This window comes from Crinia signifera, chromosome 4 (assembly GCF_055691185.1).
Source record: "Crinia signifera chromosome 4, ASM5569118v1, whole genome shotgun sequence".
Taxonomy (NCBI): Eukaryota; Metazoa; Chordata; class Amphibia; order Anura; family Myobatrachidae; genus Crinia; species Crinia signifera.
This window is the reverse complement of record NC_139220.1, coordinates 52,103,033-52,118,883: the sequence shown is the minus strand read 5'-3', so window position 1 is coordinate 52,118,883 and position 15,851 is coordinate 52,103,033. Positions and strand designations below refer to the sequence as shown.

At 48.3% G+C, this 15,851-nt stretch overlaps 1 protein-coding gene across 1 annotated transcript in view; it reads left to right on the top strand.

Annotated features, from left to right (window-relative positions):
• Positions 1-6,360: 6,360 nt before the first annotated feature.
• Positions 6,361-15,851, top strand: part of GM2A (ganglioside GM2 activator) — a 34,128-nt gene continuing 24,637 nt past the window's right edge. Inside the window, exons 1-2 of the mRNA XM_083181755.1 lie at positions 6,361-6,700; positions 9,767-9,919. Coding sequence (XP_083037881.1) covers positions 6,590-6,700; positions 9,767-9,919 — 264 coding nt within the window. The 5' untranslated portion in view covers positions 6,361-6,589. The remainder of the gene's footprint in view (positions 6,701-9,766; positions 9,920-15,851) is intronic.

Genomic DNA, 15,851 nt, shown 5'->3' with positions numbered 1-15,851 from the left:
GCCCCCTTTTCGGACGCGAGTGTCCCTATTTCATACGGACAGAAGTTGGGAGGTATGGTGAGGGGATGTGTTCATGTACATACCCTCGCATGTTACCCAGGTGATTCGGCGGCAGGCATGGAAGGTTTTGGGCTGGGTGGTGTGTGGCATTAAACCTGTCACTAAGCAGCAAACGACCGCTGCTTAGTGTGTGGTGTTGAATCACACCCACAATACAGACATGATGATAGTACATTGATCCAAAAGATAGATGTGGGACTGCTGATTGGCCTAGCATACACAGGGCATAATTCGGCATGGAGCGCTAATCATGTGCGGGCCCTAAAATAGTTTGTATTCCAGGGGCATAACCAGTACTTTGTGGGACCCATAGCAGGGCCGTAACTAGGGGGGGGGCTGGGGGGGCACGCGCACCGGGCGCTGGAGGCAGGGGGGCGCTGGAGGCAGGGTGTCGCTGGTGTGAGCAGCGGCAGCAGCGGGGAGCTAGCGCCGCAGACATAGATGTATGTCTGCGGCGCCGTTGCCACATCAAAGATGGCCGCCGCCATGAAACAACAGACAGACACTAGAGGTGCGCTTGACCTCTAGTGTCTGTGATAAACACAGTGCGCGCCCAGCGATACGTGCTGGGGCTGGAGTCTGGACAAGCCCTGCCTGTCTCTTCATGGGGGAAACTACATCTCCCTCCTCCTGCAGCAGGCACCCCCTTCGTCCTGTCCCTGGATCCACTGGCTACCTGGACACCCTGCAGCTCCCCCCACAAATTGGTGAGTGCCCAGGGATTGACCCCCTGACCCCCCTGTACTCCCTTCCCCCATGTGTGACCCCTGTTACCCCCTTCCTCTGTGTCTGTGACCCTATCTGCCCCAATTTCCCTGGTGTCTGATCCCCTCTTCCCCATATGTGTGTGTGTGACACCTTTTACCCAAATTAAAATGTGTAATGGGCATTACGGTGTGTGCTATAAATTGTAATGGGCATTACGGCATGTGATATTATGTGTAGTGGGCATTACGATCAGTGGCATTATGTGTAATGGGCATTACAGCATGTAATATTATGTGTAAGGGGCATTGCAGTGTGTAATATGCGTAATGGGCATTAGCGTGTGTGGCATATGTAATGAGCATTACGGTGTGTGTCATTTTGTATAATGGGCATCACAGTGTTTGGTATAATGTGTACTGGGCATTACGGTTTGTGGTGTAATGTGCTCTGGGCATTACGGTTTGTGGTGTAATGTGCTCTGGGCATTAGGGTGTGTGCTGGAATATGTACTGGGCATTACTGTGTGTTCTATAATGTGAATTGATACTACTATGTGACCACCCCCCCCCCAAAAAAAAAAATGCCCACCCCCTTCGGCGCGCACTGTCCCAGTTTAATGTCCCCCTTCTGCTGTCTATAAGCACACATAAATGGCTTCTGATTAATGTGTACTGGGCATTACGGTGTGTTCTATAATGTGAATTGATACTACTATGTGACCACACCACTCCCCCCTCCCCCCCAAAAAATGCCCTAAATTTTTAGCGCGCGCCTTCGGCGCGCACTGTCCCTGTTTACTGTCCCCCTTCTGCTGTCTATAAGCACACATAAATGGCTTCTGATTAATGTTTTTCTTTCTGTGCAAAACCAAATGCCAAATGTGTGCCTGCTTCTGGAAAAAAAATAAAAAAAATATTTATATATATATATATTTTTTTTTTTTTGGGGGGGGGGCACTAAATGTATGTCTTGCCCCGGGCACCAGAAACCCTAGTTTCGGCCCTGCCCATAGCAAAATTTTCGAAGGGCCCCCCACCATTGTTACAAGAGAGAGAGGGTGTCAGGGAGAATCAGGGAGTAAGAGAGAGTGTCATAGAGAAAAAGGCAGAGAGACAGGGGGCCAGAGATAAACAGCCAACCAATTAGCTCCTGCCTGACATTTTTGAAAGACAGTCTGTGACATGGCAGGTAGGAGCTGATTGGCTGGCTGTTTATCACTCTCAATTTTATCACTTTTGAAGCTTAGTGCATCTGGCCCAGGGAGTGAGAGAGGGTGTTAGGGAGAGACAGGGAATGAGAGAGAGAGAAGGTTTCAGGTAGAGAGAGAGAGGTGGGGATAGAAAGAGAGTGAGAGACTGTCAGTGAGAGGAAGTGAGTGAGAGAGGGTGCCAGAAGGAGACAGGGAGTAAGTAAAAGTATCAGGGAGAGAAAGGGGGTAGAGACAGTGGGCCAAATGCACTAAGCTTCAAAAGTGATAAAATGGAGAGTGATAAACAGCCAGCCAATCAGCTCCTGCCTGACATTTTTCAAATACAGTGGGCTAAATGTAATAGGATGAGAGTTTCAGAAAGTCAGAGATTTTGGGAGAGTTTTCCCTTTTTTTTTAAAGCGGCAATCACTTACACTGCAAAACCAAGTGGATTCTGCTATATAAATGATTGCTGCTTTTAAAAAAAATGGTAAAACTCTCCCAAAATCTCTAACTTTCTGAAACTCTCACCCTATTACATTTGGCCCAGTTTGTGACATGGTAGGTAGGAGCTGATTGGCTGGCTGTTTATCACTCTCTATTTTAGCACTTTTGAAGTGCATCTGGCCCACAGAGTGAAAGAGGGTGTCAGGCATAGTTGCCGACTTTTGAGCTGCCCTCTCCGGGAGAGGGCAGCCAGCTCTGTCAGGCAGGGGGGCGGGGCCATTTCCAGGACTGGAAAAAGAGGCGGTCCGGGGGCGTGGCCACACAGATGATGCCCTGTTGGGGGCATGTCTACAGCGTCACGGCATTTTAGCCCCACCCCCCGCCGTGCAATGCTGGTATTTCAGTCATTGCACTGCGGGGGGGCGGGGCTAAAATGCCGCGATCGCGGCATTTTACCTGCGGACCCCCCCACCGAGGGACACATCGCAGGAGCTGGGGGGATATGCGGGAGGATTGCTACCCTTTCCGGGGGGACCAGGAGGGGGACCCGATTTCCGGGACCCTCCCGGCCATTCCGGGAGGGTAGGCAACCCTGGTGTCAGGGAGAGAAAGGGAGCTGGAGAGAGAAGATTTTAGCTAGATAGAAAGAGAGAGTAAGAGAGTGTCAGGGACAGGGAGTAAGAGATGGTGTAAGGGAAAGACAGGGAGTGAGACAGGGGGTGAGAGATGGTGTTAGGGAGAGACAGGGAGTGAGAGAGAGAAGGTTTCAGTTAGAGAGAGGGGAGAGAAATAGAGAGTGAAACTGTCGGAGAGAAGGAGAGGTAGGAAAGAGAGAGGGGAAGTGTTGTGAAGAGAGACTAGCAGCAGAGGGGCAAATGTATTAACCAGCGTTAAGTGCAAAAATGCACCTAACGCTAGCTAACTGGGGGGATTATGTTTTCCCTCATTTATTACTAGCGCACCTAACGTGCGCTAGTGACAGCCCTCTGATTTATGCTCGGTGGGACTGTCCCCTGCAATCTCCCCCAGTGATTAGCGTCCGGGGCGATGTATTAACAGCCGCCCAGGTGTTAAATCGCATCGGCTGCTTTTGCCCTGCTGCTTGCTCTGGGAAGTGCTGCAGATCTTGTGTTAAAAGCAAGATTTCGCGAATGCCCATTATAGCTGGCCGGGGGGAAAGTGCGAGTGCGCATGTGCAGGGCTGCCTGGGGAGCCGCTAAGGAGAGACGTTAACACTGGGCATAATGGCTCTCCTTATCGGCTTGGGGGGTTAATACATTTGCCCATAACGGGTGCCCGCTTCTCCACGTTATGCAGGAGAAGCGGAACCCATTATTTTAAAAACGTTATGGCCACCATCATACACCTGCCCCAGAGAGAGTTATAAAGAGAGGTGAGGGGGGAGTTAGAGAGGGTTGAGAGAAAGAAAAGGGGTAAGGGAGAATGAGAAAGCAGAGATATAAGTGGAGAGAGAGGGGGTGAGGGAGAGAGAGCATGGGAGAGAAAAGGAGGATGGGGAGAAAGCAAAAAAGAGGAAAGAGAGGGTGGGGGGGGGGTAGGTGAGACAGAGTTAGAGGGAGGAAGGGGTGAGGATGGGATGGAAGTGAGGGCTGAGGGGGAAGGAGGTTAGGGGAGAAGGTGGAAGAGGATAGGATGGAGAGTAGGGGCTTGAAAGTGTTTGACAACCCTTCCCCCTCACCAGGGACGTGCAGTCAGGGGAGGCAGGGGAGGCAGAGCCTCACCTGTCATAAATCATAAAAAAAATACAAAGATGATATTTACAAACATATACTGTTCTAAATATCCTATTTGTAGTTTTAATTTTTATAATTTATGGTTTGAGAGAGGCTGTGTGAGCGTTGGGAAGCAGCGGTAGCTGTGCCTCCAGCTGACAGTTTAAAACTGTCAGCAGCGGGGGGCAGGGCTAAGTTGCGGGCACAAGCAGATGCTGAAAAGCCCATTGAAAAAGTATGGGGAAACGGCACCTACTCCTCTGCCTCAGTGCACTCCCTTGTCACTGAGACAGATGTCATTGGACAGCGGATCAGTCTGTCACACACTGATAGACTGATCCGCTGTCACACGTGGCTGGGTAGGAGGCTGCTGGACCCATTAACGGCAGTCGAGCTAGCCCAGGACCTGACTGCCAAGATCGCGCTGGTGTTGGGGCAGAAGCCTGGAGCGGAGCCTGCTTTGCTCGCTCAGAATCGCCAGCATAACCTGCAGCCCGGGAGCGCAGGGCGCCCGGGGATCTGGTGCGGGACAGGCTGTCAGGACAGAGGTGTAGATGATGCCCGGCGTTCCCTCCAGGTAACCCGGCCGCTGCTGCGCGGTGCTCCCTCCCCGCTGCCTGGCGCTCCTTCCAGGTAATCCGGCCGCTGTTGCGCAGTGCTCACTCCCCGCTGCCTGTCGCTCCTTCCAGGTAACCAGAGCCGCAGCTGCCCGGCGCTCCCTCCCTGCTGCCCGGCGCTCCCTCCCTGCTGCCTGGCGCTGAGTAACGAGTTGGTGCCATCATGTGCCCCCCCGGCCAGTGCATTAATGCAGCACTGGGGCCACCGCTGCCCCCCTCAATTACATCCAGCTCCTACCCCTTATATCCTGCAGCGTCTCATATTGCTGCTGCGGCCGGACACACCATTCTCCTCCAAGTCAAGGTCTCCATCAAGCTCTGAGTCCCCACAGCTGGTCCCTGCTCAGTAAGTGCAAGTAGGCTGATTAGCATACCTACTGAGGTCTAGCTGTGTATTCTGACCCTTCTGTGTTCTGTCCTTATGTCCCCCCCCCCACACTTTTTTTCTTCTGTACCTGCCACACCCCCCCCCCTTCTGCATTCTGCACATGTGTCACCCCCACCCCTCCTGTGTTCTGTGCCTATGTCACTTAACCTTGTGTTCTGTCCCTTTGTCACCTCCTCTCTGTTCTTTCCCAGCCGCCATTGTCACCTCCCTGTGTAAGGGGGAGGGGGGCGCGCAGGAAACTCTTTTGGCTTGGGGGAGCAAATTTTATAGTTACGCCACTGCTCCCCCATCCTCTACTGTCACTCTCCCCATCCCCCGCTGTCACTCTCCCCCATCCCCCACTGTCACTCTCCCCACATACCCCTCTGTCACTGTCCATAAAAGCTCCTGCCTCACCTAACACTAACCTCACCGCACGTCACTGCCCCTCACCAGCTGTCAGTGCCGGGTCTCCCACTCACCCTACATTGGCAGCTGCAGCTCTCCCATGCACCAGGTCTCCTGTAAGTGGCTCAGGCATCCCCGGTGTGCTGTGTGTAGGGGCTCCTGCAAGCGTCTCAGGCAGCTGCCACTCTCCTGTGTGCCGGGCTTCCTGTTGGGTCTTCATCGCTAAAGTGGGAAAAGCGCTAAAAAATTAACATTACTTCCCTCTTATTCGGGATGTGTCCAGTATGAGCCTCTTGCAATATTTTTTTGTCGAATATGAAAGACAAAAAGGAAGAGAGCTCCGCCCTCATATAATACTGATATATGCACGTGTCAATAAAGTATATCTGATAGTGTGGACCTGATGTATGAAATTAATACAGTCAGGGGGTTCCCCCTTTCAGGATACTCACTCTAATCAGTTTTAATGCAGCTTATCAACAAATATCAGACAGGTCGTGTGTACACAGAAACTTTTATCCTACAGAAATGGTCAAATGGGATTCCCCCTTTCCAGGTATTCACTCTTTGTCGACTTGAATGTAGCGCATAACAAAGGTTCTCAGACTCCTTATTCCATACAGTGACAACAGAAATCCACCAGCTAAATCTTCCCTTTCTCATGTCTTTGATCCTACATATTATTTACTATACTAATATTATTTTCTTTACATCTTTGTGTTGTGCGAATTATATAAACATGTTATTTCTATCTTCTGACAGCAGAGGGCAGCAGATTGCCTGTAATGCATATTGGGGCATACAACAAATAACATTACAACACAACCTATTGAGCAGGAGGAATGTCATGTGACTGTCAGCATCAGGGAAGTGAAACATTCATGGGCTGAAAGTGGTTGCAGCAAAGCAGTAGGTTATTTCCTCTATACATTGCTATGTCTTTGTGCCAGTACTTTATCTGCATATAATAAGCCTGAAGAACTGGAAGCGTCAAGATTGCTGATAGATTAAGCTGCACCCTCTCTGCTGTTACCGTGCGTGACTGAAGCCTCTAGTCATAATGGGAAAGATATATTTTTATTTTTTCGTTGCCTGTATCGCCTTAGGGCAGTTTAATTTGGTGACAACCACAGGATTCCTGGTGAATCGAATCCCATGGAGGATGACGGCGGTAAGTGATAATAATAATACACACTTTTACTAACACTTTGTGTTATGCACAGTGAAACTTTACTGTAACCCTTTTCACAAGAACACAGGTTGTTCTGTTTCATTTGCTCCCCGGCGCGCTGGCTGTGCAATTGTCGATCTGCGTTTTATCCACATGCAACACTGCAAAATTTGCATTGTTGCGTGTTGACCAGAATAAGGTCCACAATGTATTAGCTTAATTGTTGCAGACGTATGAAACCCAACTGAAATGTTCTCATATACACCATGGGTACTTGTGTATTATCACGGCGCTCACGATTTCCATCGTAGGGCATTGTACAACCAAAAATCATCGCATCGCATGCGATCATATCGCATTTGATGTGATGCGATTGGACCCGATTTTTAATTGTACAGGCACCCAGATGCCTGATTCCTATGTTAAATGCCCCCCCCCCAGACACAATTTTGTACACCCACCCTGATGGGTAATGACTATGTTAAATGCCCCCCCATTGTTAACGCCACCCCACTATCAACGCCAACCCGAAGCGTAGCGAGCCCGCGAGGGGCGGCGGTACGCGTCCTCCGACCTTTTCATACCTCCACTATCCACGTCGGCGTGGAGTTGATTTTAATATAGTGTGGCGAGCGCAGCGAGCCACCGAGCCCGAAGCGTGGCGAGCCCCGCGAGGGGACGCGGATGACTTCACATATATTCCACGTCCCCTCGCGGGGCTCGCTGCGCTTGCCATGCTTCGGGCTCGGTGGCTCGCCACACTATATAGAATCAACTCCACGCCGACGTGGATAGTGGGGGTATGAAAAGGTCGGAGGACGCGTACCGCCGCTTCGGGTTGGCGTGGATAGTGGGGTGGCGTTAACAATGGGGGGGAATTTAACATACTCATTACCCATCAGGGTGGGTATACAATTAAAAATCGGGTCTGGGGGGGCATTTAACATGGGAATAAGCCCAAATCGTGCATGATCGCGTCGCATCATGCCATTATAATGGCATGCGATGCGACGCGATATTAAAATTGTATACTCAGGCTCAAATCGGGTCCCATCGCATACCTTAATTAGTGGTATGCGATGCGATGCGATAGGCGCCGTGATAATACACAAGTACCACACCATGTCGTTCCCTGGGTAATAGTTATCTTTTCTCGCCCTGTCAGTGGATGAGTCTCCCTGTCAATCAGGTTTCTGTGTTTTCCTTGGATTTCCCGGTATCATGCAAAACACACTGTTTTATTTTGTAAAAACACACAACACAAAATGGTTGCAGAAATGTGACGATAGCAGTGTGTTCACAACTCTCTGGGGTAAATTTACTGAGGTTGGAGTTCTATTGAAAATGGGATGTTTCCCATAATAACCAATCAGATTCTGTTTATCATCTACTAGAAGGTGCTAATTAAGTAGCAGAATCTGATTAGTTGCTATGGGCAACATCCCATCTTCAATAGAACTCCCATCTTCAAATTTACCGCTACCTATTCTAAAAACCTATTGCTCACCAGCATTTTTGTGTCACGTTTATGTGTAATCCCAGTTGTGAGCTCATGCAAGGACCGCAACAAGGCGCGGTCGCGTCGTGCCACTGCCCAGAGCTTAGGGAAGCCAGTGCAGTTGCTGACCCATGTCAACTGTATTTTGCATGCAGGATTCATGGAATTATAGCACACTGTAGCCTTGAAAGCCTTTCGCCCATGTATCAAGTGATAAAGTGTTGAGTGATAAACAGCCAGCCAATCAGCTCCTACCTGTTATTTTTCAAACCCAGCCTGTGACATGGCAGGTAGGAGCTGATTGGCTGGCTGGTTATCACTCTCCATTTTAGCACTTTTGAAGCTTGATACATCTGGCCCTTAGTAGGCTTTGGGAGCTCAGCTCATTTCATGGTGCCAACAGCATTCCGGCACAGGGCTGCATAGACAGTCCATAGGATGTTCCAAAGCTTCCTAAGGGTGGCTTTTAAATGGTCCTGGAATCCTGCCTCCTCATTGTAATGTCAAAATACCTCATGTTCAGGGGCAGGGCCTGCACATGACAAATTTTCGCACAGCAGTAGAGATGGCCATTGTTTCCATTGCCATCGATGGTTGCCATCGATGGGAATAGTGCAACTGGTCATCCATAGTGGCATATTATGCAATGGATGACCATCAATGTTTTTACCTATCAATGGTCATACATTTTCTTTGACTGTTTAGCCTGTGGGCCAATCAAACATGGGGGTTGGGCTTTATGGATGTCGGAGGCGGAGCTATGCTCAGTGTCCCGTCCCCTTGGGGAAAAATTAAACAAAAAAAATATTTGTTTATGCTTGACATCAATGGAGGGAAACCATCTACTTCTCCCTTATCGATGGCAAAACTATTCTACATCGACCATAAACCATCAATGATTCCGGATCATCGATGGTCGATGGACATCCCTACACAGCAGTGGGCGTCTCTATGTATAAGAGGATGTCTTAATCATTAGCATGCCTACTAAATCCCATGTAATTGTGTGCACATTGCAATGGGCCCATTGTGTGATTACATTAGTATAGCTCCCAACAAGAGTGATCTCAATATTAGGATGGTGGGAGTGGCCATACCATATGGCCCTCCCCCAACCTTCTGGTTCGGTTTTTAAAGAGACATTACATCTTTTATTCCATACATTGTGTAGACACCTCTTCTTTAGTGTACTGCAGCGCAACACCTCACAAATCCCCACAAAATAAGAAGGACGTCCTGATCTCTGGATAGTACTTATAAATCAGGATTGTCCAGAGAAAGGGGGTTCATTCGGGAGGCATGTAATAGAGAGGCGAGGGCATGTTGTGATAATGGCAGTATCATTATTTGTAAATTGGGCAGAATTATAATGTAAATAGGGGAATGAGTGCAAGTGGTAAAACTGGGACTGGGCATTAGCTAGTGAGAGAATGTGAGCACCCAAACAGCCCAGAGCATAGATATAAGGCTCCTGTTATACTGACTGGGGAAGATTAATGTTCTGTATCATACAGCACATCCAAGTGGTTTCCTTCTGAACAGAAAGTGCCCGCTTCTTTTCCTTACAGGTTAATGGCTTCTCCTGGGCTAACTGCGATGCTGAAACTCTGCCTGGAAAAATAAAGACTCTCACCATTCTTCCAGACCCGTTGCTGATCCCAGGAGAAATGACTGTGTCCACAATCCTGAATACTAGCGTCCCACTGACTTCCCCAGTCACGGTAAGCCTGGCCAGTCACTGCTCATCTCAGTGGGCTTAGAGACAGGAGAACTTAACAATTCCACAGGTTTCATTAAAACTTTAAGAATTCATTTCAGTCTACAAAAATTGTTTCTACAATAATTTTAAGGTGCACTTAAAGTAGTCTGTAAAAGTAGCCTATCCATCACTGGAAGCCAATGACGTTGCATCCTAGTGAATTGTTACACACCATGAATAACAGTAACCATTTTGTTTTCAGTGTGTGGAAATTTTGGGGGAAATGTAATTACCTTTAATGGGTGTGAATTTCGGTTGAAGTGGCACTTAAGCGCCAGCACTGCCACAATATCTGGCACCTCTCGCCAGCCCAGCTGACTCTCAAATTTGCATAAAACTGCTCACAAACCTAATTTGTAAATTACCTTCCAGAACACGAATTTGCATACAGCTGAAATAGCCATATGCAGTAGTATTCATTCGTATTAAGAATACGAATACGAAATATCGTATTCATATTCTTAGTAAATTTCCCCCATAGAGTACAGATGACATTTGCATGGCAGAACAGTTAGATTTTCACACTGAAAGCTACGTGCCTAACTTCTAATTGGCTTAAGCAAGACTAGTCCGATCTCATTGGCTAAGCATATACAGACCTTTCCAAGTCAACGTAGTTCATCCAATCTCGTTGCAGCATGTTAGGGACCAGGTATATATACTTATTATGGTTTCATTTGGGCCACTTTTTTAATGATGTTCTGACTTAGTATGGCATCGCATACTTGTTGCCTGTGACGCCATATTTTTCCCTTGATGGGACATACCAGAGTATTTGATATTTCCTGTCCCAGCACCATGTTTCCAAACACATGATGGCGCAGCTGGAATCAAGTAAAGAGGGTGGCATCGCATGGAAAAAGTGGGAAGTCTATTGTCTACCACACACACTGCTCCCATTGTAGTTATGCCACTGATGAGAATGGGATGCGGTCATTTGGTTTACAGCATGATGGTCGACAGTCATTAGGTCGACATGGCTCTAGGTCGACATGGCTCTAGGTCGAAAGGTCATTAGTTTGACAGGTCATTAGTTCGACAGTGTCTAGGTCTACAGTCAAAAGTCAAAGCCCCCTTTGGAGCAGGAGCCCAGCGGCAGAAAATTCCATTGCCTTCCAGAGTTACACCTCAGAGTGTCAGCCAAACATGTCTGCATGTACTTTCAGTGAGCTGTGGTGCTACGTCAGTTTACAGGCCGTTGCAGGAGAGATTTGTTTGGGGGATTTCCCAGAGGGTGTGGTCACCAGCAAGTTGTTAGACAGTTATTAGGTCGACATGTGTCTAGGTCGACATGCAGGATGGTTGACATGAGTCTAGGTCGACATGGTCATTGGGTTAGGTCGGCAGTCAATAAGAGAATCCATGAATGGAACAATTATTGCATTGCCGTTTTATGAGTATGTCTGATAATACGCAAGCATGTCCAGGGATATTAAGGGCGGGTCTCTGACGTGATTGTCAGCCTCGTTCAGCCTATCTCAGTCGCAGATTAGTGGAAGTCTCAGTGCTACTCACATTTGCACAGACGGCATAGTCCCTTTGATGTTCTGGGATTGGCGTATGGATCTGCAAGCGGATAGCGATCTGCGGCTCATTTGCAAATTTCTGCAGCCTGTTTTCTTTTTCTGCCTGTGAGCGGTGGCTAGCCAACCACAGTCACCTGCAACATCTCAGGTTAGCAATCTGAATTAAGCCCTGAATACCATATTCATGTAAACATATGAAGGACACTGGCAGAACTGGACGTGTAGTTTATATATTTTTTTTATGTTTACCTGAAAACAGTTCAGATTTTTGTTCAAGAACCAGCGCAATGTATCATAAAAATATCACCTTTACTTCTGTATTCATTTGGATTTCTTCAAATATATTACCTATAGCTAAAGAGCAATAAATAGTAAGGGTGAAACTTAATAGGATGAGAGATTCAGAAAGGGAGAGATTTGCTAAGAAATCTCCAGTTTTTTTTTTAAAGCGGCAATCATTTACACCGCAAAACCACTTTGATTTTGCGGTGTAAATGATTGCCGCTTTAAAAAAAACTGGAGATTTCTTAGCAAATCTCTCACTTTCTGAATCTCTCATCCTATTAAATTTCACCCAAATACACTCATACTTGCCTACCCTCCCGGAATGGCCGGGAGGCTCCCGAAAATTGGGTCCATCTTGCCCCCCCCGGAAGTTGGGCAAGTCTCCCGAATGCCCCCCAGAGCCCCCCGCCCCCTCCCGGAGGTGCTGAAAGAAATCCTGAAATTTGCCGGTCCGTGGGATGGTATGGGACTAAAATTATGCAAATTGTTTAAGCCGCCTTGTCCCCACCCCCCGACCAGGAGATTCTGTTGTCCTCTCCGGGCTTCTCCCAGAAAGGCAAATTTAAAAGTCGGCAAGTATGCCCAACATGTTTACAAGTGGTTGCATTACATACATTATGAACAGCAGATGCATTACTAATTAATTTTACAATGTTATTGTACTTTGAAGGTGACCAATGTCTACACACAGGGGTGGCAGCCATTTTGTATGCTGAGCCAATACATTTTATCATGCAAGTTAATAAATTTGCTGGGAACTGGGAATCGACATAAATCTCAAGTGACCCGCATGCAGCAATAACGTTTTTCCTCAGAGCGGATAGTGGCATAGTGTGACTGACTTGGCTTCCAACATGACACAGCCACATCCTTATGCCGATCCTGCTTTGAGGCATGGCATAAGTGAGGCTGGGGTGGAATGTACAGTACTATAACTAAAATCATGCCATTTGTACAGGTGTTTTGCAAACTCCAGAAAGCGAATTGATCCAGAGCCAATAGGCAACCCTATCTATAGATGAATTGACTATAAAAGACTATGGGCTGCTTTACGTACAATTCCCCAGCGAGGGATTGCACCCCATGGATTACATTGCTGATGGTAATTTCACTCCAAGCTCATAAACCCTCGGGAGTCCTTGCGATAAAAGACTGACACAAGATACATCTCAGTGATATGATTTCTTCATAACATGTCCGGCTGTGTACAGTTCTTATGGCTTTCCTTTGGTTTATACAGACAGGGGCCCATTCAGACCTGTGCACAGTTCAGAATTTAGCCCCATCCCTGATGGCGGGGGTCTGCGCATGCGCAACAATGCACATGTGCAAACCTCCGGAGCACAAGCCTTCGGCATGTTTTTCACTCGCCAGGGCATGCTCTTAGAAAACGGTGGGCAGGCCCATGGAAGTGCTGGGCGAACACCTTTGAACGCAGACATGGCCCCACTGGCTTGTGGTGGGCAGATGACATCACATGACATCAGCGCCTGCCCCATTTTCGTCGGGAAGCGTCCATCAGAAAAGTAAGTTATAGGCTTGAACAGAGGAGAAATGATTCTATGGTGAGTGACCAGCAAATGATTTCTCCTTTGCGCGGACGAATCCGCTCGCATTGTAGCGCAGGGATTCATCTGGCAGGGCAGCGTTTACCTGCTGGCTAGGCAGGGAATATACACAGCCAAGCGAGCAGGTATGAATTACCCCCATATTTCAAAAACATTCTGACAGATTACTTTCAACATTCGTGGCGAGCCAAGGGAAAGAGGGCACAGATGAGTGTGTGCCACATCTCCCAATAGAGTGCTTACCACAGCCTCTCTTCTCTGAAAACACTGCAGGTGTGTGCAGCGCCATCTGCTGGTGACTGGGACATACCTCCCAAAGTCCTTATTGTGACCATGGCGAGACAGCCCATACAAATCATCCCTGTTCTGCCCAATGGCACCAAAACACTTTTCATGTTGATTTCACTTTTGTGTGTGGTGGCAAAATACAGATGTGCCCTGATACATCTTTGCAGGAGTCACAACCAAACAGCCCCTCTTGGCTCACCCAGACACATGAGAACACAGACCCTCCCTGAAAACACCTGGGCACGCCTGCGTTTCCCTGACATTCCCAGTAAACGGCCGGTTACCATACAAAAAATGACTTCCTGTCAGTCAACTTGTGTACGACTATTGATTTAAAAAAAGTAGTACAAGTTTATAGCTGCGGGCGGAGGGCGGCATCTGATGGACTTGCAAGGCTGCAATTTTCCTTGTGAGACAATCAGAATAAGGCCCTATGTGTGCACTGCATCCTCTGCATCCATCATAGATACATGGCCCAGTGTCACTGGTCTGGTCTAGAAAGTTAATATTATAGTGATAGTGATGAGAGTAAGGAAACCAGAGAACTCGCAGTACACCCGCCCCTGGCTATGCTATAACCCCTGACTAATAATGTATTTATTGTTGTGCCTTCAGATTTGAAGAGTTGGGCAGCTGCTCTTTGTTTCGTCTACTTACTGTACTTATTCTTTTTGTAACTTCTCACTGCCATTAACCACTTATCATTTTACTTACAATGTTTTGCTTACTTCTATTACAGAGCTTCCCTGGGGGCTAGGGAGCGGGGTGTTGAGAAACTCATGAAGCTATGTAATAGGTAGAACTGATGTTTTTATTTAACGGGACTAAGTAAAAACCGGAACCGGATCTGACCCCGGTCAGGGGGGTGCCTGTTCGAGTGTGTCCCATTTGGGATGAGGGGTGGGGGGCGGTTGCCTGTGACAGCTTTCACCGGGGACATGGTGAAGGATGATTACAGTCTCCCTGTATGGTCCGGACGGTTTCAGTTCAGGACTGGACTGGAGTTGGCTACCCCTGCCCCAGGGAAATGTTCAGAGGCAGCAGGATATCCCAGGAGTTGTGGAGAGACACAGCTATTCTGAACACATCACACAGGTAACAGAAGGTCTTGGAATCAGCTGGAACTGAATGGGTTAACCAGCAGCACTGGTATGAGTCAGACTGTGAGCACACTCAGGAACTGCAGGAGGTCGCTGGAGCTGATGAGACATGCAGCTATTCTGGAGACAGCATACAAGTAACAGCAGTGCTTGGAATCAGCTGGAGCGGAACAGGTTATTACCAGCAACTCTGGTAGGAGCCAGACTATACAGCAGAATGTAATTTAGAGTCTGTGCAAGGAAGGATTTAGCACATGCACCAAGTAGCACAGGAAGCAGCTAGGCTATAGCATGGTTGCCTACCTGACCCTCATGGAGAAAATGCTCTGTTCCGGGACTTCCCTGGTAATGTATGATTACCATCACTTGGTGAGATAGGTACATTACCAGGGAAGTCCAGGAACAGAGCATTTTCTCCCTGAGGGCGGGATGTATTAATATACATTACCGCCCTTCGCCTGCCAGCCGCCGCGATGCTGCCGCATATGTACTAACATATGCGGCTAGCATCGGGTTGCGGTGACGGAGACCCCCCCGATACCTGTGATGTGGTCTGCGGGGTCTCCGTCACATCCCGGCGGCTGCCAGTGTCCCCCTGCGTCTCCTCCTCCCCCCTGCAGCCGGATGTCCTCCCGGCTGTGACACCTGCTGGGGGAGGAGGATGGAGGACGGGAGGGGGGGGGGGGGGGGGGGCGCGTGGGTGGCGAAAGAAGCCCATAGGCTTCTATAGGCGTACCCTACAATGCGTTGACGGGGCAGATGGGTAATCGTACATAGGAAAATGCGGTAAAACCCCCGTTTTACCGCATTTTCCCGTTAGTACATCCCGTCCTGAAGGAGAGGGTCAGGTAGGCAACCATGGGCTATAGACTTCATTGAATTAACTATTTCCCAGGTCTCAACCTAATATACTTATAGGACCTGCTGTAAGGAGATAGGCTACAGTATGTGATGTCAGTAATACCCCTTTCACAGAGAAAATGATTTTCCTGGGTAGAGCAGTCCCACCCAGGATTTTCATTAATCCTTTGTGTGTAGGGGTTGACCTGGATCTTAAACTCTGGGTCTCTGACCCTGCAAAAAAAAAAAAAAAACAACGGAGATCCGGAGTTTAAGATCTGGATCAA